The following is a 24,566-nucleotide window of genomic DNA, read 5'->3' as shown; positions in this document are numbered from 1 at the left end:
CGAGAACTTACCATGCCTGAGGTTTCTAGAACTAGGGGGAAGCCAGGCTCAAAAGTCAGCCAGCCAGCCAAGTGCGCATGTTTAATAATTACTCGCTACTACTTAGCCTAGAGGCTCAAAGAAATAAATGAACTACGTAAAGCCTAAAAGCAGAAAAAGCTAAGACAAGTCGCTCTCAACAAGCGGATAAAAGGGGCTTCCAGAACGTTCCTGCCAGCCGGTCACTGGAAGATCAAGACAGCACATCCCAATTACCTAAAGCCAAGCCTCCCGCGCGGTGCAGGAAGGGTATGGGGGGGTGAGGCTCGGGTCCGCAGTGGGCGAACGCGCAGCCGCAGTGCAGCTCGTGAGCGCCGCCGGGAGGGGGGGAGGTTGGAGGAACGAACCGAGGAGGACGGCGAAGATTAACAGAGGCCTACGCGTGTATTCCGAAGCTGTTCGCCTTTAGACTCCGCAAGGAGGTCTTGACGTCATTTCCTTCCGTAGGTAGCCAGTGCTTCCGGGTCGCGGTCATTTTGAGCCCGTATCTGGGTGAGTTCTAGGCGGTCGCGTCGTTGACCGCTCCCCACCCCCAACTCCGCTACGGTCCTGCGCGTTTCCTGCTCCCCCTTCCCTCCCCACCCCCGACCCCTCTCGGGTCCCTTCTGGGCCTTCGGCCCCTGGTCGAAGCTCGCCGCGCTGTGGCCCGCCGCTGTCGTCGGGAGGTGGGTGAGGTGACGCAGAAAGCCCCGTTCCGCCCCCCACCTACCCACTCACCACCTCTGCGCGGGCAGCCGCTCCCCTGCACCTTCCGCCATTTTCCCGCCTGCTAGGGTGGGCAGATCGCGATCCTCTGGGTCTCGGGCTCCTGGGTGCCTGTGACCAGGGTTGGTGAGGGAGCGTGTCTGGTGGGTGTGGATGGGAGAAATTCATGGTGACGGATGTGCGTAGGTGTTGCAGGTGGGAGACGCGGTGGGCGGGGGATGGGGTGCAGGAATCGACGGTCTCTTAATGCGGGTTTTTTTTGGGGGGATTAAGAGATTAAAATGATGTTGTGTGAAGGGGGTCTTGTCAACCCTGGCAGTCTCTCTGTTGGGAGAAGTAAGAGGTTTCCATTGTTTTCTTTTACGTTTGGTTTAGGGTATAAGTAGTTTATTAAGTAGTCTCCATCCATCCATGAATTCATTTACCCTTTCAGATCATGTTTCTTAGCGAAGGGACTGGCATGTAGTAGGCCCTCAGTGATGAGTTATTGAATAAGTGAATTGTGGAAGGGCCGCAGTTGCTGTTCTCATCGCGTATGACGTTTCCTGTTTTCATTTACATTGTTTTTAAGATGGGAGTAAACACGATCCTGTGTGAACATTCTGTAAAATGCGTAGCTGTCTAATCTATTGGTCTCTTAAGTTCGGTCGCATGGGTTAGAAATAATGATAAAGTGTATGTTCTTGAAATGCTATGCGTTTTTTGTATCTTGTATGTTTTTCTAGGTGTCTGTTTGGGGAGGGAGGAAAGTTCAGAGGCTACAGAATGTGCTGTTAGCTTCCCACCACAGGGAGAATGATATGACGTCTTTGTTATTTCATTTTTTTGTAGTACTGCTTTGTAGAAGGGGTTTCCTGATGATTATTTCATTTTTTAAAATGGAAGCCCAGAAAAGACTTGGGATTTTTCTTCCTCTATTTGGAGAATTATCCTAATCATTGGGCGTATATTTCTGAGAGAATCCAACCATAGGATAATGTGAAATAAACCAGCCTCCGGAGGAAAAATATGTCTTTTTTAAAAATTGGTAACCTTTTGTTATCTTAACTTGATATAATCAGTTGATAAATACTTATAAGGCATCTTTTCTTTTTCAATTACAGGACCTAGTGACTAGTTCTAAAATAGTTAATAGGTCTGTGACTTTTTTATTTAGGTAGCTTTTTAAGTACTTCAGATGTAGTAGTGCTTAGTAAATATTTGTTGATTGGTTGCCATGTAGACTAGTAATTTTACGATGCTATATCTTGATTTACTTTGGCCAATCTCAGTCGTTTCTAATACTTAACAGAAATGTTTTTGATGCAGGAAAGATGAATGGAAGGGCTGATTTTGGAGAGCCGAATGCAGAAGTTACAAGACCAATTCCCCGTAACTATCAATTAAGTATTTATAATTAGAAGCACTTTTTATGTAGAGAAATTTTCACTGCCTTGAATAACAGTAGCCACGGGGCTGGCTTCAAGGGTGTGTGACCTGTGCAGTTATACAGGGACCCATTAATGATCTACTGTGGCATCTTTAAATTCCTAATAATTTGAACAGAGGGTCCCAAATTTTAATTTTGCACTGGACCCAGCCCATTTTGTAGGCAGTCCTGACTACATAGCCAGTAGAACAGTAGCACTAATTTTATGTTTGAAGTCAAAATTTGTTAAAAGTTCACAAGCCATGTATTCCATTACTTCATTAAAAAAAAAAAAAATGGTATACTTTGTTAATGTTTAGACTAAGGTATTTTTAGACTTAGTTTTTCCATGGGTGTTTTAATGTTTGCCAATTTTCCTTGGTGAAAAGACATAGGGGCTGATTACATTCCAACAGAGGAAGAAAGAAGAGTCTTTGCAGAATGCAGCGATGAAAGCTTCTGGTTCAGATGTAAGTTAAATTTTCTAATCAACAAAATTTGACCCTTAGTACCTGAAATTATGATTTCACATAGAAAAAATGGGCAGACTTTTGGCATTAGTGTGGTTATTGGTAAAAGAGGTTGATTAAGGAAATAGAGTTGAACACGTTTTATTTCTCTGTTTAAAATTTTTAAATTGAATTGTAGTTGATGTATGATAATATGTTTCAAGTGTACATGTAGTGGTTTGACATTTGCATATATCATGAAATGATCAGAATTGTGTGCATCTTAAAGTAATAATTTCTAGAACTGTTTCCAAGACCCTGAAGTATTTTTGTTGGTAATAGTAATAGTATTTACTGAGTGCACATGGGTTATATAAAAATAACCCAATAAGGTTGATTATTATTACCCTCACTTTACAGATGAAGAAATTGAGGTTTAGAGATGTTAAAGGAGTTACCTAGTGTTCCACAGCTGGTAAGCATGGTGTCCAGACTTGAAGCCAGGTCTGTCTGAAATAAGCTTATGATTTTAACTCTTAAACTTTTAACCATTATATGATAAAAACTGGTTAGTTTCTGTTTTATCGTTGTGAAATGCTATTACACTACCAGCTCTTGATTTCTAACTAGAGACCATATACATGAGGATTTTATTTTTTAAATACAGAGAATGTTGAAAGCAACACAAAACATAATTTTCCTTTTGAATAGAACCCTGTTGTTGCTTCATGAGGTCACTGCAGTCCTTTCAGGTAAGAAGGTAATTCTAACAAAAAAGCAGGATGGAGGGGGTGAGAAGGATCAGTCACCTGGTATTTATGCATACAGTGTGTAAGGTACTGTGCTTGGAAGTCTTTGTCCTAAAGTAGTTTTATGATGTAGCTGAGACAAAGCTAACTCATGAAACACTGAGAAAGATTAAGTGCATAACATCAATAGGAATTTTAAAAAGAGATAAATTAATTGGAATTGATTTAGCTAAAAAACAGGCTTTATTAAACAAATGAGACTTAACAACTAATAGGACTTCAGGCAAATGAAGAATGGTGGAGGAGCATTTAGATGAAAGGGATAGTGAGCAAAGGCAGAGTCTCCAATAACTTGATCTCTACTAGAGCCTTGAGGCTGAATGGATTGGAGCAGAGGTCTTTTGTTGGGGGTAGAAAATAAACATAATAGCAAGGAGTTAAAAGTTTGATTCATTATATATGGTAGGTTCTTGGGCCAAAAGGATGATATGTAAATTTTTTAAAGGAACATTAGTTAGCAGTGTGCAGAATGGGTTAGAAGGATGAAAAGGAGTACAACTAGTTGTATCTGCCCAAACATACAGATAATGAAAGAATCTACATAAAAGGCTTAGTTTAATGTGTATTGTATGTTACAGTAGTTCTCTACCTCTGGAATTGCTGAGAAGGTGTATGAATTCATATTTGTTTCATGTATCTTTTATTTTGTGAATATTTCATACATGTGTACTACTGGTTTCCGAATGAGACAGTGTAGTGACTTACTGTGTAGTGACTTACTTAAGGGCATAGACTCTGAGGCCTGACTCTCTGGATTCAAATTACAGCTCCATCACATATTAGCTGTGAGATTTTGGAGAAGTTCTTGATGTCTGTATGCCTCAGGTTCCTTATCTGTTAAATGGGGATAATATTAACCTATCTCACGGGATTAATTAATTCAATTTAACTTATTATAAGTGTTAAGCTATTAAATGGCTGTTAGTGCTATTGTGATTAATGAAATAAAAGTTTCAATTGAAAACAATTATGAGTTTAGAGAAGCATTTTGCTAGTGTAAGAGAAGAGTTAAAGGAATTTTAGGGGTCCTTGTGTTGGATGTGAGTGGGACCATGGTCATAACATAAAGTAGCATTTGGTCAGCAGTGTTACTGATTTGCCTAAAGAAACATTATTTAATAGACTGGAGTGGGAGTCATTGTACAGTGGAAAAGGCCACTGACTTGGGAGTTAGAAGACTTGGATTTTGATCTAAGCTCTACCACAAACTAACCATCTGTGTTGCTTTGAGCAAATGACTTGTTCTTTCTGGATATCAGTTTACTCTGATTAGGATGAAGACTAGATAATCTCTGAAGTCTCTTTGAATTTTACCATTCTCTTTTTCTGTGACAGAATATATGAATTTGAAAGAGACCTTAGTTCTAATCCATTACCCTTTATAACATGAAGTTAAGAGATTTATGCAACGACATAGTGGTGAATGGCAGAACTAGTACTTGAATCTCCTTAACCAGACTATTACTCTTTGCATTGTGCCGTCTTGACCTAAGAAGCGAAATGGGGAAAATATTGTCCATTGTAGAGATGGCCAACTAACTCATTGCCTTTTACCTTTATATGATTCATCAGTTCTTCATGTTGCAGTCCTTGAACCAAGCTGAAGGAGAAGAATGATTGCAAATTGTACTGATGCTATAATTTTAAAAGATTATCCTTTGAAAAACCTTAAATAATAGTATATGAAGGCATTTTAACCAACTAACTAATGTTAGATCGTTCTTCCAGCAAAGGTAAAATCTGTTAGTATGTAATAGAGCAAGGATTTAAACCTTAGGGTTTCTGCAAATTGTGTCTGATGGCAAAGCTAATGCCCTATTGCCGAGTTAACGGATTTTAATCATGAATATTAATGATTCAAATGCTTAATGATTTTGGTTCTTAAATTGCCCATGTACAGTCTAGACCAGGGATGCGCAAACTACGGCCCAAGGGCCAAATCTGTTTTTGTATGGCTATGAGCTAAGAATGGTTTTTACATTTTTAAATATTGAAAAAATCAAAAGAAGATTTCATTACATGTGAAATTCCTATTTTTGCATCCATAAATAAAGTTTTATTGGAACACAGCTGTGTTCATTTGTTTATGGATTGTCTCAGTGCTTTTGCTTTAAAATGAGTAGTTGGGACAAAGACTGTGTGGCCGACAAAACCTAAAATATTTACCACGTGGCTCTTTACAGAGCACTTCCCAACCCCTAGTCTGAAACTGCACTCTCCAATGTGGCAGCCACATGTAGCTGTTTCAGTTTAAAATTAATTTACAACAGAAAGGATACAAAGGAAAATCAGCAAAGGGAAAGGAGTGTGGGTGAAATCCAGAGGAGACCAGGCACAAGCTTCTAAGAGTCCTCTCCCAGTGGTGTCACACAGAAAGAACGTGCTACATTTCTCCAGTTGCATGTTGTAGTAACACATGTGAAGTGTTATCTACCAAGGATTCTCATTAGAGACTCGGCACCCACGGTTTTTATCGGGGTCTCGCCACATGGGCACCCTCGGCCTAGCAGGTAACAAAATTCCAGACTCCCAGAAGGAAAGGAAGTGTTCAGTATGAACTGTATTTGTACAAGCAGTTTGGGCAGAGTGAGCCACTTATCGTTCAGGTAAAGATTTATATCAGTTTACCAGTCAAGCTCCCAAATATAAGCTAAGGACCAACCTTGAAAGCAGGCCTTAGTAAGGAAAGCAGTTTTAGAGCTGTTATGTTAAATCTTTCCTGCACACTACCTGAAAAACACAGATATAGACTGCTCTCATCATCAAAGAAAATTCTGTTGGGCACTGTGGGTGTAGAAGACTGATTTCTTAAATTATGAGCCTCTTTGAGGTTATGATGAGAGCTTTGGATTTTTCACTCTGGGTTAATATGCATATGTATGTCATATTTTCATTTAGTTTCACAGAATTCACTGGTTTAAGAGAAAGAGCATTAGTATTTAAAATATATGCTTTCTAATTCTTGTCCCAATCACCATATGATTTTGGGCAAATAATATGTCTTGTGTATCGGTTCACTCAGTGTAATAAAACTTGAGATCTAGCATCAGACATAATTCTTTGGAATCTGGAATCTGTCATTGAAGTGGCTGTGTGGCCTTGAGCAAATTACTTAACATCTCTAAGCTTCTGTTTCCTTATCTGTAATAATAGTAAATAGTAATAATAATAATAATACCTATTTTATAGAGATGTGGTAAAAATTAATGATAATGTACTGAAAGCACTTAGCATGGTACATGGAATTTAGCAGTTTGTAATATGCTTCTTGCTTCCCTCATCATTAATTCTTTCCCCCTTTAACTCCGGAAGTAACTTTTGGTCACTATTTCTGTGTTGTTTTAATTGATGGTATTAGTGAATGGCTTTTTTAGATCCTAAATCTGGGTGGCTCTTAAATTATACTGTTTAATAATTTGTGATATTTTCTTAAATTTAAAATACGTTTTATATTTCCCTGAGTATATACAGTACAGCTTTGAAAAGTGGAGAAATCTCTTTTAAAGATCTTAATTTTGCAACATAACTTCATAGCTGGTTTTACTGTTATACATTTATCTATCCTAATGAACTCAGACAAAATCTTTTCCTTTTGTTGGTGTTGACAAATTTTTTTTTCCCTTATAGCTGTACCTTTGGCTGCAACAAGTATGTTGATTACTCAAGGATTGATTAGTAAAGGTAAATATTTTAAACTTTGAATTTGTTTAGCACTTTGGATACCATTGTGTTTTTATGTGTTCTTTTCCTGATCTTTAGATAAAGGACATATGGTAATGTATCATATTAAAAATTATCACTAAAAAATTACTACAACATCAGAAGAGTTATGTCTCCATGAACCCAGACTCACATATCAAATTTGAGAATTTGATGTCCATTAACTGTAGCAGTGTAGCAGCATTAACACTATAAGAGCAAGAAAGTAACTGAAAGCCAGTGGTAGTTTACAGGAAGGCAGAGAGACAAACCTGGTCTAGGTAGACCATCCATACAACTTATCACCTAGGAGCTTATAAGAAATGCAGATTCATGGGCCCCATCTCTGACCTGTTGAATCAGAGTCTTTGAGTTAGAGCTCCAGCTGATTCTTGTGTACCAGTTTAAAGACTCGGAGTTCCCTAGCTTCCTCAACCAGCTTTGTCTTATAATAATGGGGGGAGTGAGGGTCCTTCCTTGTCCAAAATTCTGTTGGTTTAAATAGTGAAGTTGAGTTTAGATTAGGTATTAAATGTATCAGTCTCTACATCTTTAAATTTAGTAGTGTAAGCGGTAGAAATATTCATTACATTTATTTTGTAATAAATAAGTTACAAATTTATGGGAATTAGAAGGTATTTCAGAAAAGGATGGTTACCTTAGGATGGCCTTTATATATCCTAGAAAACTGTTCTTTAAATTAACTAGTTCCTCCTAAAATGTTACTAAGATAGGAAGTTTTCGCCTTTTCATATTAGCAGTATGAAGTACTTAGACAGTAGTATTGACACAACTAGTTGAGAAAAAGTAGTTTTGGAGGGAAATGGGAGGATTTTTTGAGGTAAAATTTTGTTTTTGTTTGGAGAATTCCCAAAGAACCTCATTACAATGTGCTACCGTGACAGGAATTTTTAAAAGGCAAACAAATCAAGATATATACTCTTATTTGTATATATACTCTTATTTGTCTTTTAGGACTAACTTGTTTTATAGACTAGAATTGTTTCTATAGTGTGAAGCAGACATTTTATTCAGATTACTTTTTTTTTTTTTTTTTGGCTGCGTCGGGTCTTCGTTGCTACACGCGGCTTTCTCTAGCTGCGGCGAGCGGGGGCTACTCTTCGTTGTGGTGCACGGGCTTCTCATTGCTGGGACTTCTTTTGTTGCAGAACACGGGCTCTAGGCGCGCAGGCTCAGTAGTTGTGGCACCCGGGGTTCAGTAGTTGTGGCTCGCGGGCTCTAGAGCGCAGGCTTAGTGGTTGTGGCGCACGGGCTCAGTAGTTGTGGTGCACGGGCTCAGTTGCTCCACAGCATGTGGGATCTTCCCGGACCAGGGCTCGAACCTGTGTCCCCTGCATTGGCAGGCGGATTCTTAACCACTGTGCCACCAGGGGAGTCCCTAGTCACATTACTTTTAAGGAAAAACTTAGGACTGGAGAAATTATAGTGTCTGTTATTGTACTGCCCATTTTATTTATCTTAGTCTTGTCAGTCATTAATGATTGGAGCTAGACCTGGGGGCGGGGGTGGATTATACAAAAGAAATTAAGAGCTGCTAGTGGTTCATGTGAGGAAACAATGTGAATACAATGTTGAAGCAAATGGAGAATGTAACTTAAATATTTAATAAGCTTCTAAGTTTTGTGGTAGAGACTCCAAGAGCTGTAGGTTTTCAAAGAAGATCTCTGCAGAGGTGCTGTAATGAAGGAAAATTTCTTGAAAGAAGTGGGTTTTGAAGATGGGCAGGATTTAGATTAAAAGAGATGGAAGAATATCTCAGGAAGGAGGGACCTGGTTATCAGAATAATAAGCATGACTATTTGGGTGGACAGTCAGGAGACTGACATGGCTAGAGTGTCAGAGTCACGCAGGGAGGAATGAAAACGTATAGCTAAGGTAGAACCAGGAGAAATGGTAATTTTGAAAAGGTTACAAAGAAGAGAAAATTTTGGAACTTTGGGGCTTACGTAGAGTAGGAGACTTTGGACAGCTTGAAGGTAAGGCAGAAGCAGTAAAAATTGGAAGGGTCAGATTGTACCTACTCACTTAGACCTTATATCTTCAACAATAAAATCATACCATTGCTGGGTTTTTTCCCTGGCTTGGGAATGCCTTGCTCCTACATGTAGCTAGTTATACACATAACCAATCCAGAGAAATTCCCTTTTTCTAGTTACACACACATCTTTTTTTTTTTTTTTTTTCTTTAAGTATATCTTTATTGGAGTATAACTGCTTCACATGAATCCTACTGAAAATATCAGGACCTAGTACTGAGGTGACAGATTATTCTGTCAAGAGCCAAAATCCTCTTGGACTCCTAGTCAACATCTGGTGATTATTTGACTTGACATCAATGGTGATCTATGCCTCTGATTTCATTTGCAAAAGTCACGCCATGAGCAACAACAGTGACCAACATCTTTCTCTGTAATTGTTCATAGTGACTGAGCCTGGAGCCTTTCAGTGGAATTTATAATCCATTTTTTGGAAAGGATAAGTTGTTGAAAATGACTTAACCTGATTTGTGGAATAACATTTTCTATTCAGCGTGTCACATGTTACCTTTATATTTTTTTCAGGGTTGTTTTGTTGTTGGGGTGTTGATACTTTGAGTAAAAAACACAGAAAAGAATATTGAGTAATATGTCACTCATGTAACTATCTCCCAGAATTAAGGGCTTTCAGTATTGAAACTGTACTGGGTTCTTGTTTTCTGGGGGGTGAGGTGTTTTAATTAAGAAGTCAATCTCAAAAAAAAAAAAAAATTGAGAGAGACTTTAGAAAAGGAGTTCAGAATCCACCAAAACAATTTGCATTTAATCAAAACGCCTAACATTTTGTGTATGATTTTATCCACAGGGTCATACTCTACATAGTCTTAGCTATTCCCACTCTACTCATTCCTTTTCTGTCAAAACACTTAAACATGCTCAGGTCATTTCTAACTTGACAACATAAAAAAGAAAAGTTTTCTTTTATATCCCTTTACAGTTGCTCCTAGATGTCTTGCATTTGAAGCCAGACTTCATGAATGAGCACTTCACTTTTTTTTTTTTAATTTATTTATTTTATTTATTTATTTTTGGCTGCGTTGGGTCTTCGTTGCTGCATGCGGGCTTTCTCTAGTTGCAGCGAGTGGGGGCTACTCTTCGTTGCGGTGCGCGGGCTTCTCATTGCAGTGGCTTCTCTTGTTGCGGAGCGCGGGCTCTAGGGCACGCGGGCTCTAGAGCGCAGGCTCAGTGTGGCACATGGCCTTAGTTGCTCCGAGGCATGTGGGATCTTCCCGGACTAGGGACTGAACCCATGTCCCCTGCATTGGCAGGCAGATTCTTAACCACTGCGCCACCAGGGAAGTCCCGAGCACTTCACTTTTTATTTCTTTAAACCCACTGCAGTCTGTGTCATAGATTTTGCATATAGTCTGACATGTACTAAAACTCTTACCAGTACAACCTCTTCGTTGCTTAAATTCAATGGACAGTTTTTGTTCTTGACCGTTATACAACTTTAACCAATCCTTAAAATGTTCTCTTCCCTTGGCTTCCATTACAGCACATTCTTCTGGTTTTTCTCCTGTCTCAGGCAACTTCTCCATTTTTTTCATATGTTTTTTGAGTGTCTGATAAGCACTATACACTGTTTTTGGTATATAGCACTAAAAGACAAAAACCCACGATCTCTTGGTACTTACATTGTAGTCTGGGTTTTCTTCCTTCACTTGTGTTGTTCTTCAGAGTTGTACTTTGCCTTTGAGTTTTTAGTCTATACAGTATCCAGCAGTAATACGGGCTTTGGTGACCATTTATTGTTCTAAATCCCCATCATTATCTCTAACCTAGATAATCTGCTCCAGAATCATATTCTGCATATCTCCACATGGATGGCCCTCCTACAGCCTCTTCAGATTGAACTCAAGTTCAATCCCAAACTGAATTCACTTCTCCATAAATTAATTCCTCCATTTTCCCTGTCTGAATGGCATCACTCTCCATCCAGGAAACTGAGACATTATTTTTCACTTCTATCCTTTACCTGCTGTGTCCAACAAATGTCCATTCTCTAGTACAGCTCTTAAATATTTCTGTAAACTGTCTCCATCTGCACTCCCGTTGTAGTTAATGCAACCATTTGTTGCCAAGAGTATTACATTAGCTTCAATAAATGTATTTGCCTCCATTCTTGCTACTTCCCTTTAGAATATGGGCTGTCTCTGGCACCTGACAGAGGGCATAGTGCACGTAGTAGACACTCAAATACAGAAATACCTCATTTTATTGAGCTTCACAGATACTGTGTTTTTTACAAATTGAAGGTTTGTGACAATCATCACTGAGCAAGTCTTATCGACACCATTTTTCCAACAGCATCTGTTCACTTCTGTGTCTCTGTGTCACATTTTGGTAATTCTTGCAACATTTCAAACTTTTTCATTATATTTGTCATGGTGATCTGTACCAGTGACCTTTGATGTTACTATTGCAAAAAGATTACAGCTTGTTGAAGGCTTAGATGATGGTTAGCGTTTATAAACACAAAGTATTTTTTAATTAAGGTATGTACATTGTTTTATAGACAATACTGTTGCACATTTAATAGTATAGTGTAAACATAAATTTTATATGTGCTGGGAAACCTAGAAATTTATGTGATTTGCTGTATTGCAGTATTTGCTTTATTGCAGTGGTCTGGAACTCAACCTGCAATATCTTCAACTTATGCCTGTATTTGAGTGGATGAATAGCAACCATCACACCGTATTCTTTTTTTTTTTTAAAGAAATTCACGTTCTTTTATTTATTTATTTATGACTGTGTTGAGTCTTCGTTTCTGTGCGAGGGCTTTCTCTAGTTGCGGCAAGTGGGGACCACTCTTCATCGCGGTGCACGGGCCTCTCACTATCGCGGCCTCTCTTGTTGCGGAGCACAGGCTCCAGACGCGCAGGCTCAGTAATTATGGCTCACGGGCCCAGTTGCTCTGTGGCATGTGGGATCTTCCCAGACCAGGGCTCGAACCCGTGTCCCCTGCATTGGCAGGCAGATTCTCAACCACTGCGCCACCAGGGAAGCCCCATCACACCGTATTCTTTCTGTCTTCATTCGCTCTCTAGACTGTAAACTCTGTGAGTGTAAAGAGAGTGTCTTGTTTACTGTTATATTCCTACTTCCTAGGGTGTAGTGCTTGTGTGTTGTAAGTGGTCTGTAGCTATTTGGTGACAGAATAAAAGAACGACTTTTTTGTATAAATGTAGATATTGTTACCATCCCCCCTTTTCTTCTCATCATCTCCGTTCATTTATACAATGAAGGAACTGAGGCTAACAGCATAAATCTGTTGTCTGTTTTTTATATAAAATGAAATCATAAAATTATATATACATGTTGACAGTCTTTTGTGTATCTTCTTTCAACATGGTGAGATTCATCCAGTAGTATGCTAAAACTGGCTTGTACCAGCTCTGGAGAGCTGATTATTAAAATTTCAGGAACTTGGCAAGCCAATTTTTAAACCATTGGTAGCTTGAAATTGGTCATGGAGCAAGTATTTACATCACAGAAATCGACTAACATTACAAATTAGGGCCTTTTATTTGGAGAGCTGGTTTACCAGCACATCACTGGATTCATTCACATTGTTGCATGTAGTTGTAAATTATATATTCTCATTGCATATAGTTTTCTGCTATGTGAATATGTCATAGTAGTTTATCCATCCTTTTGTATATTGATGATAGTGTAGTTTCTAGTTTTGATACATGTTTCCCTCGTACAGATATGTGGTTGACCCAGCACTATATTTTGAAGACTAATTTTTGTTCACTGCAGTGCAGTGTTACCTCTGTCATAAATCAAGTGACTGTGTGTGTGGATCTGTTTCTAGACTCTTCTGATTTTGATTAGTTTATCTGTTCTTACACTTATAACACACTGTCTTAATTACTATAGCTTTGTCATAGATATTGATATCTGGTGGTAGTCAGTTCTCCGTTATGTTCTTCAACATTGTCTTGGTTTTTCTTGACCCTTTGTGTTTCCACATGAATTTTAGAATAAGCTTTTCAATTTGGGGAAAAACTTTCTTTGATTTTAATTGGGATTGCATTGAATTTATAGGTGAGTTTGTGGAGAATTACCATCTTTACAATATTTAATCTTTCAGTTCATGAACATGGTGTGTTTCTCCATTTACTTAGCTTTCATTTCTCTGAGTAAATTTTGTAGTTTTCAAGATCTTTCATGTTTTTCATTAGATTTGTTCCTGGGGCTTTGAGGTTTTTTGGTGCTATAATAAATTGTTTTTTAAAATATTGGGGGTTTTGTTTGTTCCCGGTATATAGTGGGTTTTTTCATTTTTGTTTTTATTTTATTTTGTATATTGACCTTGTATCAAGTGATCTTGCTAAATTCACCTATTCTAATAGAGTCTTTTGATTTCTTCATATTTCTCTTGATGTTGAATTCTCTTTTAAATAGCTTCAGACTTCTTTGGTGTTATGGAAAGAGCTAATGTTATCAGATGTTTAAAGATCATCTGTACTGATCTTTCCTTGTATCTTTGTGGGTTGCTCAAAGCTGCTGAGAAATAGATACATCTTACTTTATACTGCACTGCTAAACTTATTGCTACTTTTGTCTCACATTATGAAAGACCAGATAATGACTAGCAGAAGTAGTTTCTTTGTATTTTTTACCATAATTTCTGTGCCATTCTCTTTTATACTCTTAGCATAAACTTGGCATAAAGCTTTTCTTTTACCTCAATAAAAGATAAAACATCTTAATTATGTAAATGGAACAGTGTTACTCAGAAATATTTACTGTTTTATCTTTAGGAATCCTTTCAAGTCATCCCAAATATGGTTCCATCCCTAAACTTATATGTAAGTATGAACAATACTAGTTCTCTTAACTTTTCTACCTAAGTAAAATAACTAGCTTTTATCAAATGTTTTGTGTTACTAATAACAGTTATTTGGTTATTTGTTTTGACAAATCATTTTGTTTAAGCTTTTCATCAAATGGACTACTTGGGCATTTTATTGTTAGCATTAAAAATCATGAGCTACTTGAAAGAAGCTTTTTTTATCTCTTTTTATAATGCAATGGAACTATTAATTTTAAATTATTTTGTTAAATAATTATATTATTTAAATTATGTTAAAGATATAATAATTTAAATTATATAATTGAAGATATAATATTTGAAAGTAAGTTCTCTTGGTCTGTGAGGAAAGAAAGTTGTCCAGCTATTCTGATTAATCAAAATAAAGTGTATTTTAAAATTAAGCATAATTTTTTAAAACCTCTTTAATTTACAATCAGTAAATAAACATAACTTACATTTATAAGCATCGCTTCTTTACATTTTATAATATGGTTGATAGAAAAGATACTAAATTGCCCTGAAAAAGAGTACCTGAGGCTTTCTATGAATCTTTCCAGGGTAGTCTCTATTGAATAAAGATGCAACAATAGCCATATTTAGGTACACTTCATAATATATTATTTTAAGGCATTTGTTGCACCTGATTTAAAAAATAATCTTATGAAATTAGCTGGGCAAATGGTGTTATTCCCATTTTATAAGGAATGAAATGGCCTAAATCCCTGTGACCAGGCTAGAACTGTGTTGTTTTGATTCCTCATTCCATTATACTGTTACCACATTTTTCCTATCTGTATTAATAAAGTAATTAGTAAAGTAGAATTTATCTTATAGCAGCTTTATTTTAACTTATTTTGTGAAAGTGAATTATATCTACCGAATCTTTCTGTGAACTCTGAATGTGATTTAATATGGTACTTTTACCATTATTTCAGGAAATCCCAGTTTTTCCACACCAAAGACATATTTAGAACCACATTTTTGTCTTTTTTTAAAATTTTTATTTATTTATTTATTTATTTATTTATGGCTGTGTTTGGTCTTCGTTTCTGTGCGAGGGCTTTCTCTAGTTGCGGCAAGCGGGGGCCACTCTTCATCGCGGTGCGCGGGCCTCTCATTATCGCGGCCTCTCTTGTTGCGGAGCACAGGCTCCAGATGCGCAGGCTCAGTAATTGTGGCTCACGGGCCTAGTTGCTCTGCGGCTTGTGGGATCTTCCCAGACCAGGGCTCGAACCCGTGTCCCCTGCATTGGCAGGCAGATTCTCAACCACTGCACCACCAGGGAAGCCCAAGAACCACATTTTTTAAAATGTTCTTTTAGAATAGGTTTTTGTCTAAAGAGGCGTATTGAGTAACACTTTTTGTTTATTTTTACTAAAAGTTGCTTGCATCATGGGATACTTTGCTGGAAAGCTTTCCTACGTGAAAACTTGCCAAGAGAAGTTCAAGAATCTTGAGAATTCCCCTCTTGGAGAAGCTTTACGATCAGGACAGACACGACGATCTTCACCAACTGGGTAGGCCATTCAGATCTTATTAAAGGTTTTTCATTTTAGGTAAAAAATTCTAACTAGATGTTGCCGTAATTGAGGGCATGAAACATGGCCTAACTGAAGGAACATTTGAAACTTGCCATTTTGCTGCAAGCTAAAGCTAATTTTGTTTTCAAAAGTAGAACAAGATTTGTTTACTTTTGTTTTAAATACAGAGTTGCATCCTACTGGGAGTTCATGTCCCAGAATGAGAGATTTTAATTTGTCAAACACGTTTGGTTACTATACTTTGACTTTTTTTTTTTTTTTTGAATTCCCAAATATTATCAATCCCATCTCTTAACAGATTTCAGCTTTGTAATCCTTCTGTTGTTTAAAATTGTAGGGAAATTGTGTAAGTATAGATAAATGAATCTGTCTGTCTTGATAGGTAGGTAAATAAATAATAAGGTAGTTAAGTAGATTTGGTAGATTGTCCTATCATAAATGGCAAGCAGCATAAATCCCATGAAAGCTAGTATTACTTACATCTACTTTAGCAAAATAGTGTTTATATGGACTGCTACCTGTGGAAGTAACTTCCCAATTAATGTGGGAAATGGACATATTTTCTGATCTGAAGTACTTTTTCTTTCCAAGAACTTTAAACACACTAAAATGATGTCTAAAGCCTAATAGTTAGAAAATTGGACATATATTTTCTCTTCTCTATAGTAAGATTGACAATTTTTAAGTTGTATAAGTGGATCAGAAGATATTTTTAATGTTCTTGTGGCAGAAACAGACTTTATTTTACTGTTTTAAATAACTGTGTTAAAATTATATGATTCCTTTAGAAAATGACTAGTTTTCATACCTTAACACACTTCTTTAAATAAGGTATAGACAATAACCCATGTTTTTTATACAGTATGATTTTCTTTTACAGGCACTATTCTCAGAAGTCAAAATATGACTCGAATGTGAGTGCTCATTCATCTTTTGTGACATCCCCAGAAGCAGACAACATAGAAAAAGAGACGCTTCCTCGTTATGAGCCAATTCCATTCAGTGCTTCTATGAATGAATCTACTCCCACTGGTATTACTGATCATATTGCCCAAGGTAGAAACTTCTCTTGAAATGAATTTCAGCATTTTATGGTCCAACGTATGTATAAACTTTATTTGATGACCTTTTCTGCTGGATATCACCTATATGTTCCACCATCAGCCTAAACTCAGCATGTTTGTTTGCTCTTTTGTTCATTTGAATTCATTCTTCCTTCATTCAACATTTTTTGAGGCCAAATAGGTATCAGGCACTCTGCTAGGTATGGAAATAAAGATGAATAAGACCTAGTTCTTGGCCCTGAGAAACTCTGTCTGCTGGAAGATATAGAAATGTAAGGATAAATTATTAATATGTTCCATTAATTGAAAATACTAACCGTGTTTAGTGAAATAGCAAAGAAGAAATGATAAACTGTGCCACAGAGAGGCTTTAAAAATGTTACACTTGGTAGTGTGGTCTTAAAGGCCACCTTAGCTTCTTTGTAATATGAGAATAATAATAATTACCTGCCTAACAGAACTGTTGTCAAGTGAGAAAATCCATGTGAAAGTGCTTTGTGAAGTTTGTGTATACTAGTTTTGAAGATCACATAATGTTAAGTGAAACAACATCACCTTTGGATTAAGGCCTGGATATGAATTACTGACATTTGCTAGCTATTGTAACTTTAGGCAAGTAACTTGTAATTTGTGATCCCTGCAGTTTCCTGATCTCTTGAATGGAGATGATAATACCCTTCTTAAAGAACTTTGGGAATGAGATGAAATACAGAAATCAGAAGTAATGCCTGGAAAGTAATAGGCTCTCAACAAATGTTTGCTAGCTTGCTTGCTTTCTTGCTTCCTTCCTTGCTTGCTTTCTTCAGTCTAATTTGCAGTGAAAGATGAATTAAAAACAGAAAGTGCAAGTTTACAGTTCCTTACCTAAAATCCTAAAATCCAAAATGCTTTTTAAAAAAACAGGTTTTAAAATAATTAAATTAGTGATAAAAATCTGACCTGAACTCATTTTAAGCCCTGACCTAAACTGATATAACTCTATTGATAATGTTTATTTATCTTAATACGATTTTTTTCTAGATTTTGTTGTAGAAATACTGTGTTTGCTTGTTCATTGCTACTTCAGTGGACATTAAGTAATAAGGGATATATATGGTAATGTTTTTCTAAAATCTGAGAAACTCTGAATTTTGAAGCATTTCTGACTCTGAGGGTTTGGAGAAGGGATTGTGGACCTCATAGAGTATTTGAAAACGTGTACTTTGAAATAAGTACAATCAGCCAGTAACTATGGGGAATAAACAAGGTTAAAGGAACATTTGGGTCTTCGTTTCTTTTGTTTAAGACAGGAGAGATTTGATTCTATATGTAGGTTAAAAGGAGGGAGGGGATATAGTGGAAAGAGAGGCATTGGTTATAGGTCAAGTAAGGTTCTGAATGATGTGGAAAGGGGTCTAGGTAGGTCAGGGTATAAAGTAGCCATTAGCTATAAGAGGCTGTTTAAATTAATTAAAATCAAATCAAATTGAAAATTCATCAGTTCCTCAGTTGCTTTGGTAGCATTTCAATTGCTCAGTAGCCGTATGTGCTAATGGCTACTGTGTTGGACTGCACAGATATATAGAATATTCTCATCATTATAGAAAACTGTATTGGACAGTGCTGCTTTTAGAGCAAGAGTCCAGGTTGGTGAGGGGGGTATTAACTGAAGGGAAAGGACAGAATGGAAGTTAAGATAATTAAAGAGATTCTTAAGTGGATGAAAGTTGTTGATAGTCTCTTAATCCTCAACTAACTTTTTTTTTTTTTCCTGAATGGTTGGAAACAAAGACATCTGATTAGTCAGAAAGGGAAGGAGGTAGGCAGCTTAGGAAGAATGGTTAAAGACATTATTTTATCTCCAGAGTCAGCTGTCCTTGTCCCTCACTGCATCTCCCATTTCCCCGGTCTCCCAAGTTCAAATCCATTCTACTTCTGTTCTAGCCATGCACCAACTCTTTCCTTGCTATGTCTTGCATCCTTCCTTGCATTTGCATTAGAAAATTTCATTCCACACTACATAATTTCTTTGCCAAATGAAAACAGACAAAAAGGCCTTTGGTATCTGCCCACAGACTACAGCAAGGCCCAAATTTTAATATATTTTAAGTCCTCCACTGCAGCCATCCATCCGTCCATGCTCTGCTACTCTGACCCCCCTTTTTAACTCAAGATTGCCACTCTTAGTTCCCCACATGGGCCCACAGTGGCCTCCTTTGCTTTGCCCCAACTGCAGTCCTCCCTTAAATTAACCAGGACATCCTCGCTTTTTGTTTAAGCCCTATTTATCCTCTGCTTTCTCTTACCAGGAATTGAAAGAGTTATTAATCTTTCAAAGCATAAGGCATTCTTTCATAGTTGCTATGAGACTTACTATAGGTAGTGTGTTACAGGTAGATTTAAATCAACACTTTTTTACATTTTCCTGTTCCTTCCAGCTCTTTATAGTAAATCATGCTCCCTACACAATGCAAGATATTTTCATTTGGCTTTTATAAGTGGAAAAAAATCTCCCTAATCTTCTAATTTATGTTTTCATTATTTGTCACAGAATTTCAGAACAATGAAATACTTTTCTTTTTGGTAAGAAAAAGTATTAGACCTGGAAGGAACTTTAGTGATAGATCATCTAGTTCAAACTTCCATATTTCACAATTGAGAAAACCAAGACTCAAAGAAGCTTAGTGATTTGCCCAAGGACATTCATTAAATGTCGGCAGAGTGGGAATGAGAACCTAGAATTCCTCACTACTAATCTAGTATATACTGTTCCCTTCAGAATTTAAAAAATATCATTTATGGTGAAGGGAAATGACTTAAATAATTACTTATTACTAATGAAATGCAAAGTGCTTTTAAACCCGGTATACAGTTTTAATACTTTTCTTTTTTAGCAAGAAAAATATGGTTTTCAACCATGCTTTATAATATTAGAACTAATTAGAAATTTAAATCCTCTGTGCTTTGTATCAGTGCCAGTATATTTTGTAGTAAAATAAAAGATTGTAGATGAATGCATTCAGTGTATAGTTATGTTGCTTCGAAAATTGTGATTATTCACTGGGACCTTACCACTGAGTTGCACAATAGTACCACTTACAAAAACTGTTTTTTAAAAAATTATTTTAATTTATATGGTTATATTTTTAAAATGATAGGTACAATTTCTGTCTCATTAAAAACCTCTGGAAAATATTACTTTTAGAGTGGTCTGTTAGATTTTGTAAGTTAAGTAGTTCACTGAATGTTATGTTAGCATTAGTTAATTTCTTTAAAAATGTTTATATGGCCTTCCTTGCTGACTGTCTATTTTATAAACTATGTTCAATATTTGGTCCTGTCAACCAGTATTAAGAATAACCATTTCTTTACTTTTATATCAGTGTTTGACTCTTGATAATACATAATCATACTTTGATTTTCTTTGGGAGAGATAAAGAATAAATGCTGGTTCTCCAGGTAAAAGTTGCCACTTTTTTCTGCCTCAGTATTGCATCCATTAGACCTGAATATGAAAATGATGCATACTCTGGTGAGAGGCTATGTAATACTTTTCAATAGCTATTTTCAAGTGTTTTTATTTAAATATAAAGAGGGTAAGATAAATATCTTTTTAATAACTGGAGTTGTTTGCATATATGGACTCTGGATACAGGAACATTTAACTATGAAAATATTACTAAACAAAATCTATACTATGTCAAGTTTTGTTCAATTGTCACTAGTAGAATGTATTTCTCTTTACTTATATAAGCTGTATGAATAACTTCCCAGTTTAGAACACTGGCATTTTAATGAGTGAATTGTTCTGGTTTATATTATATCCATTCTTCTTCTGGCCATGGTTAGTTTTAAATTTTTTTTGTATTTTAAATTTTAGAAATAACAGCTTGAAAGTATAAGAGGAAGTAGATTTTAGTTTTATAATTACCTTGGGGAAAATACAGTACCTTTGGAATGCTGGTAATAATTTGATCCTTTGTTTTACTTTATTTTTTTTGTAGGTAAGGAGCATTTGTAAAATTTAGCTGCTTTTGGATTTATTCACATCCTTTTATCGCCATTTATTAACTGTTTGTTGTTTTAGGACCTGATCCCAACATTGAAGAAAGTCCTAAAAGAAAAAATATAACATATGAGGAATTAAGGAATAAGAACAGAGAGTCATATGAAGTTACTTTAACACATAAGACTGACCCCTCAGTCAGGCCTATGCAGGAAAGAATGCCAAAAAAAGAAGGTATGATAGTCTAGTCTGAATCACTTTACGCTTTAGGATTGGAAACTGCAGCATTAGTTAAAAACTTTATACTAACGTGTGATTTAATGCCTCAAGCAATTAACCAAAATAACATTTTTTTTAGAGAATAGCTACTTAACAGTTATTAGGTCTTCCTTTTTTCAAGTATTCCAAAGGCCATTTTGTGTTAGAAAATAATGAAGTCCAAATAGTAGTATAACTTAAGACGGTAAGACTAGTTTTGTAATACAGTGTAGAAATTATACAGACATTTGACTATTTTCCCTTATAAGAGGCCACCTTGGGAACTGATACCATTTTTCAAATGATGCATCTACTGCATAAAACTAGACCTGGTGACCTAGTGGTTGTGATGCCACTTGTGGCAGAACCACAGAGTCCTGATTGAGTAATAAAATGATTTTCTTATATAATATCTATGAAGTCAAGATAGAGTTATATGCCTTACAAACCAGCTTTTAGGGCATTTCCAAAAAATGAGTTTGACTTTTTTTAACAGTACTTTTACCCTATAATTAATTAATATATACAGATTTTTTAAATGACAGTTTCTTTTAAGTCCTTTTGGAACAGCTGTGCATTACCGAAAGTAAATTTTCTGATACCAAAAATTTACCAGTAACAGAAGAGGTCATTTTGAATAGGGGTTTGAAGCTGTTTCAATATAGAATTTTATGACGTCTTTCTTGAGGAATTTTAGAGGATGTATCATTGTTTCAAGGTTTTCTATTTACTACTTTAAAAATCGAGGGAGGGAATAGGTACCTTCTTGAGAGTCAGTATGCCACAGAGAATGCAAAAATACATAAAAATCCTTAGTATTTTTTATTATGATCGTTCCTTTAGAGCCAGTTTTATTTCTAATTGTTAGTAGTTGTTTCATTTAGAATTCTGTTTTATAACAATGATCCACCTCTGTCATGTTATTGATGTTTTTTACACCTTTAAAATAGATTTGTAATCAATAATACTTGTTAATGTTTGTCATAAAAAATTTAATGTAAACCTTTTGCATTCAGTGGTCATTACTCTGTAATATGTAAAGACTTACCAGTACTCTGTTCTGCTAATTAATTTGAGGATTTAGACTGTAAGCTCCATGAGGGCAGGCAGTTAGTAGTTTTCTCATTTTTATAACCATTTCTATTGTATGTCAAGGCTAAGAAAAGGGAATATGGTAGATGTGTGGCATTCGTTGAATTTGGACATTTGTGGTTTTGGCTGTGAACAGTCTTAAAGTTCTGTTATGTGACACAGTAAAGTGAAAAAATTTTTTTCTTTGTAAAAAGAAAGTTGATTTTTTTTTTTTGGCACTTTATATAATTTAAAGAAAAAACAGTTTTGAAACACTTTGATTTTCTAGGATGTTCTGTTTTAGAATCTAGACAGAAATTTGACAGTACAATGTAGACTCACTAGGTCAGAAAGTGTCACTTAAAAGTTTTCAGCTTCAGTTTATGTGGATTATATTTATTGGTATTTACCTAATTAGAAATTATGGCAGAAATTTTAAATACCTCAGCACATTTTCAGTTAGCTGTCAGAGCAGTGATGTCACCACACATTATGTAGCTTCATGAGAATTCTGCCAGATGCTCTGCCTTATACACATGAGGGAAGGAAAGCAAGGGGAAAAGGCAAAATATGAGGGGAAAGTTTATATAACGTCTTGGTACAATAATGAAATAGTTTTGACTTCATAGACTTATACTGAAAGAGTCTTGGGGAAGGGGTCCCTAGTTATATTTTGATAACTGCTTCTTTACATTGTTATGAATACTTCTGAAGAGTTATAATTCACAGTTGAAGGCTATGTAGAAGAGAGGCTAAAAGTAAAAGAGTAGAAAAGACAGAAAAACATGTTTCAAAATATAATTTCATATAAAATGCAAGAATATTGGAGAGCATTTCCTTCTTGTACTGGTATTACAGCTCCTGGGAGAGATTAAATTAATCAAATCTGACCATTTCTGTTACTATATTTTTGTGAAAAACAACATTCAAATGTTTATCATTGTTGTTATTTTTCATTTGCTGGTAACTTTTTTGTATGTGCTATAATATATACCACACTCACTTAGGCGGTAAAGTTGTAAAGGCACCCAGGCTTTGGACCTAAACATAACTGTGTCCAAATTTCGGTTCTACCTTGTTTGATTAAGCTTGTACCTTGGGCAAGTTACTAATCTGTTTTCCTTAGAATGGGGATTGTGTTTTCTTTATAAGGTTGTTATGCAGATCTAATATGTATGTAAAGGTCTTGATACAGTGCATTAGAATTTGTCTAACCTCCAGTTCACAGAAGTCTAGCCAGCCCCTTTTTATAATTACAATTTGACTCTCATGTGCATTTATTCAAATCAGAGAGAAACATAACTAAATCATAATAATAGCAAACATAAAATAGTGCCTTTTACTTATTACTATTTGGAATCATCAATTATTTGTGCTTTTTTCCTAGTCAAAGTAAACAAATATGGAGATACTTGGGATGAGTGAAAAATTGCATCTTTGGACCTACTGAAGGAGTTTCAATATACAGCTTCATCTAGGTGGTCATGAACATCTGCATGCTTTGAGCTCAGCAGCAGTCTTCATAAACACATTTAAAACTAGAACCTGGGTTTTTGTGGTTTGGCTTATGAAGATGATGTCTTTAAAAACTTACATTTTAATGTTCATATTGTGTGAATATGCATTTGGGGGAACTCTTTGAATGATGGTAGTATACCATGATTGTACACAGTTTGTGAAATTGTATTAACAGGGCAAGGATGCTCTGTTATAAAACTATCCAGAGAGTGTAATGCTCTAGAATCACTGTATCTGGAAATAAATGAAATCTGCATGTTGAATTGGGGGGGCGGGGGGGAGCAAACATAATTTTAAGTGTTAAACTTTACATCAGAAATTATTAAAAAGCCTTATTCCAGTGTTTGCTGTAGTCTCTTTATGGTAAATAAAGTATAAAGGAATATGCATCTTCATTGATTTTATGGTTTTATTGTTTGCAGTCTTATTTAAGTACGATTATAAGTAAGTGGTGTTTTGTAGGGATAGAAAATAGTCATCTGAATATTTAATGATATGATGAATGTGACTCAGGTAAATAAAGCAGCATACAGTGAATAGCTCAATGCCTTAAAAAAGCAATGTTTGAAAAATTTGCAAATTCCAGGGGAATAAAAATTTGGTATACTTTCTTCATTATTAACCTAATATTTCTGGTTCAGGTGAATGGAAAATGAAATTGTGGTTTCATCTAAATTATACTTACTCGTATTACATTTCTACCAGAAACATAGTGTTTCAGTTAGTTACTGCTGCAAATCATCCCCAAACTTTGTGGCCTAAAACAACAATCATTTATTGTCTCAGCTTTTCTATGCATCAGGAATTAAGGAAGGATTCAGCTGAGTGATTTCGTGCTGGGTCTCAGGTTTGCAGTCAGATGCTGGATGGAGTGGAAACAGCAGGGAGCTAGCCTGGGGCTGGCCAGGGCTTTTAGTTTCAGGACCTCGTTGTGTCTCTCCTTGGGTGAGTGTGGGCTCCGTGCTCAGGGCCATTAGACTGTTCACATGACCACTTAGGGCTCTAGTGTGAGTCCAGCAAGCATGTCAAAAGCTGTTGCCTGTTATTTATGACCTTCCCTCAGAAGTCACGTAGTATCATTTTTATCCTTTTTTCATAAGCCTGCCAGAGGGTGGGAGCATGGACTCCCCACCTA

At 36.2% G+C, this 24,566-nt stretch overlaps 2 protein-coding genes across 9 annotated transcripts in view; one reads left to right on the top strand and one right to left on the bottom strand.

Moving 5' to 3' along the window:
* The window catches only part of FRYL (FRY like transcription coactivator), a 293,684-nt gene extending 292,838 nt beyond the window's left edge, over positions 1–846 (bottom strand). Inside the window, exon 1 of the mRNA XM_082390370.1 lies at positions 757–846. The gene's annotated coding sequence lies outside the window, so the exon portion shown is untranslated. The remainder of the gene's footprint in view (positions 1–756) is intronic.
* OCIAD1 (OCIA domain containing 1) lies at positions 400–23,826 on the top strand. 8 transcript variants are annotated; one of them, XM_082390768.1, is made up of 9 exons: positions 400–531; positions 2,053–2,115; positions 2,542–2,622; positions 7,038–7,091; positions 13,942–13,989; positions 15,376–15,511; positions 16,416–16,591; positions 20,666–20,818; positions 23,301–23,826. In XM_082390768.1, exons 2-9 carry the CDS (start codon positions 2,058–2,060, stop codon positions 23,336–23,338), a joined length of 744 nt encoding a protein of 247 aa, XP_082246894.1. In that variant the 5' UTR covers positions 400–531; positions 2,053–2,057; the 3' UTR covers positions 23,339–23,826. The 8 variants fall into 8 exon arrangements, with proteins under 8 accessions (XP_082246894.1, XP_082246893.1, XP_082246888.1 ...); XM_082390762.1 differs by having other exon boundaries at positions 520–704; XM_082390763.1 differs by lacking the exon at positions 400–531 and adding an exon at positions 578–708.
* Positions 23,827–24,566: the final 740 nt, after the last annotated feature.

The sequence above is a fragment of the Balaenoptera borealis genome (genome assembly GCF_965194805.1).
Source record: "Balaenoptera borealis genome assembly, chromosome: 4".
NCBI classification, from domain to species: Eukaryota; Metazoa; Chordata; class Mammalia; order Artiodactyla; family Balaenopteridae; genus Balaenoptera; species Balaenoptera borealis.
This window is presented reverse-complemented; position numbering and strand designations above follow the sequence as displayed.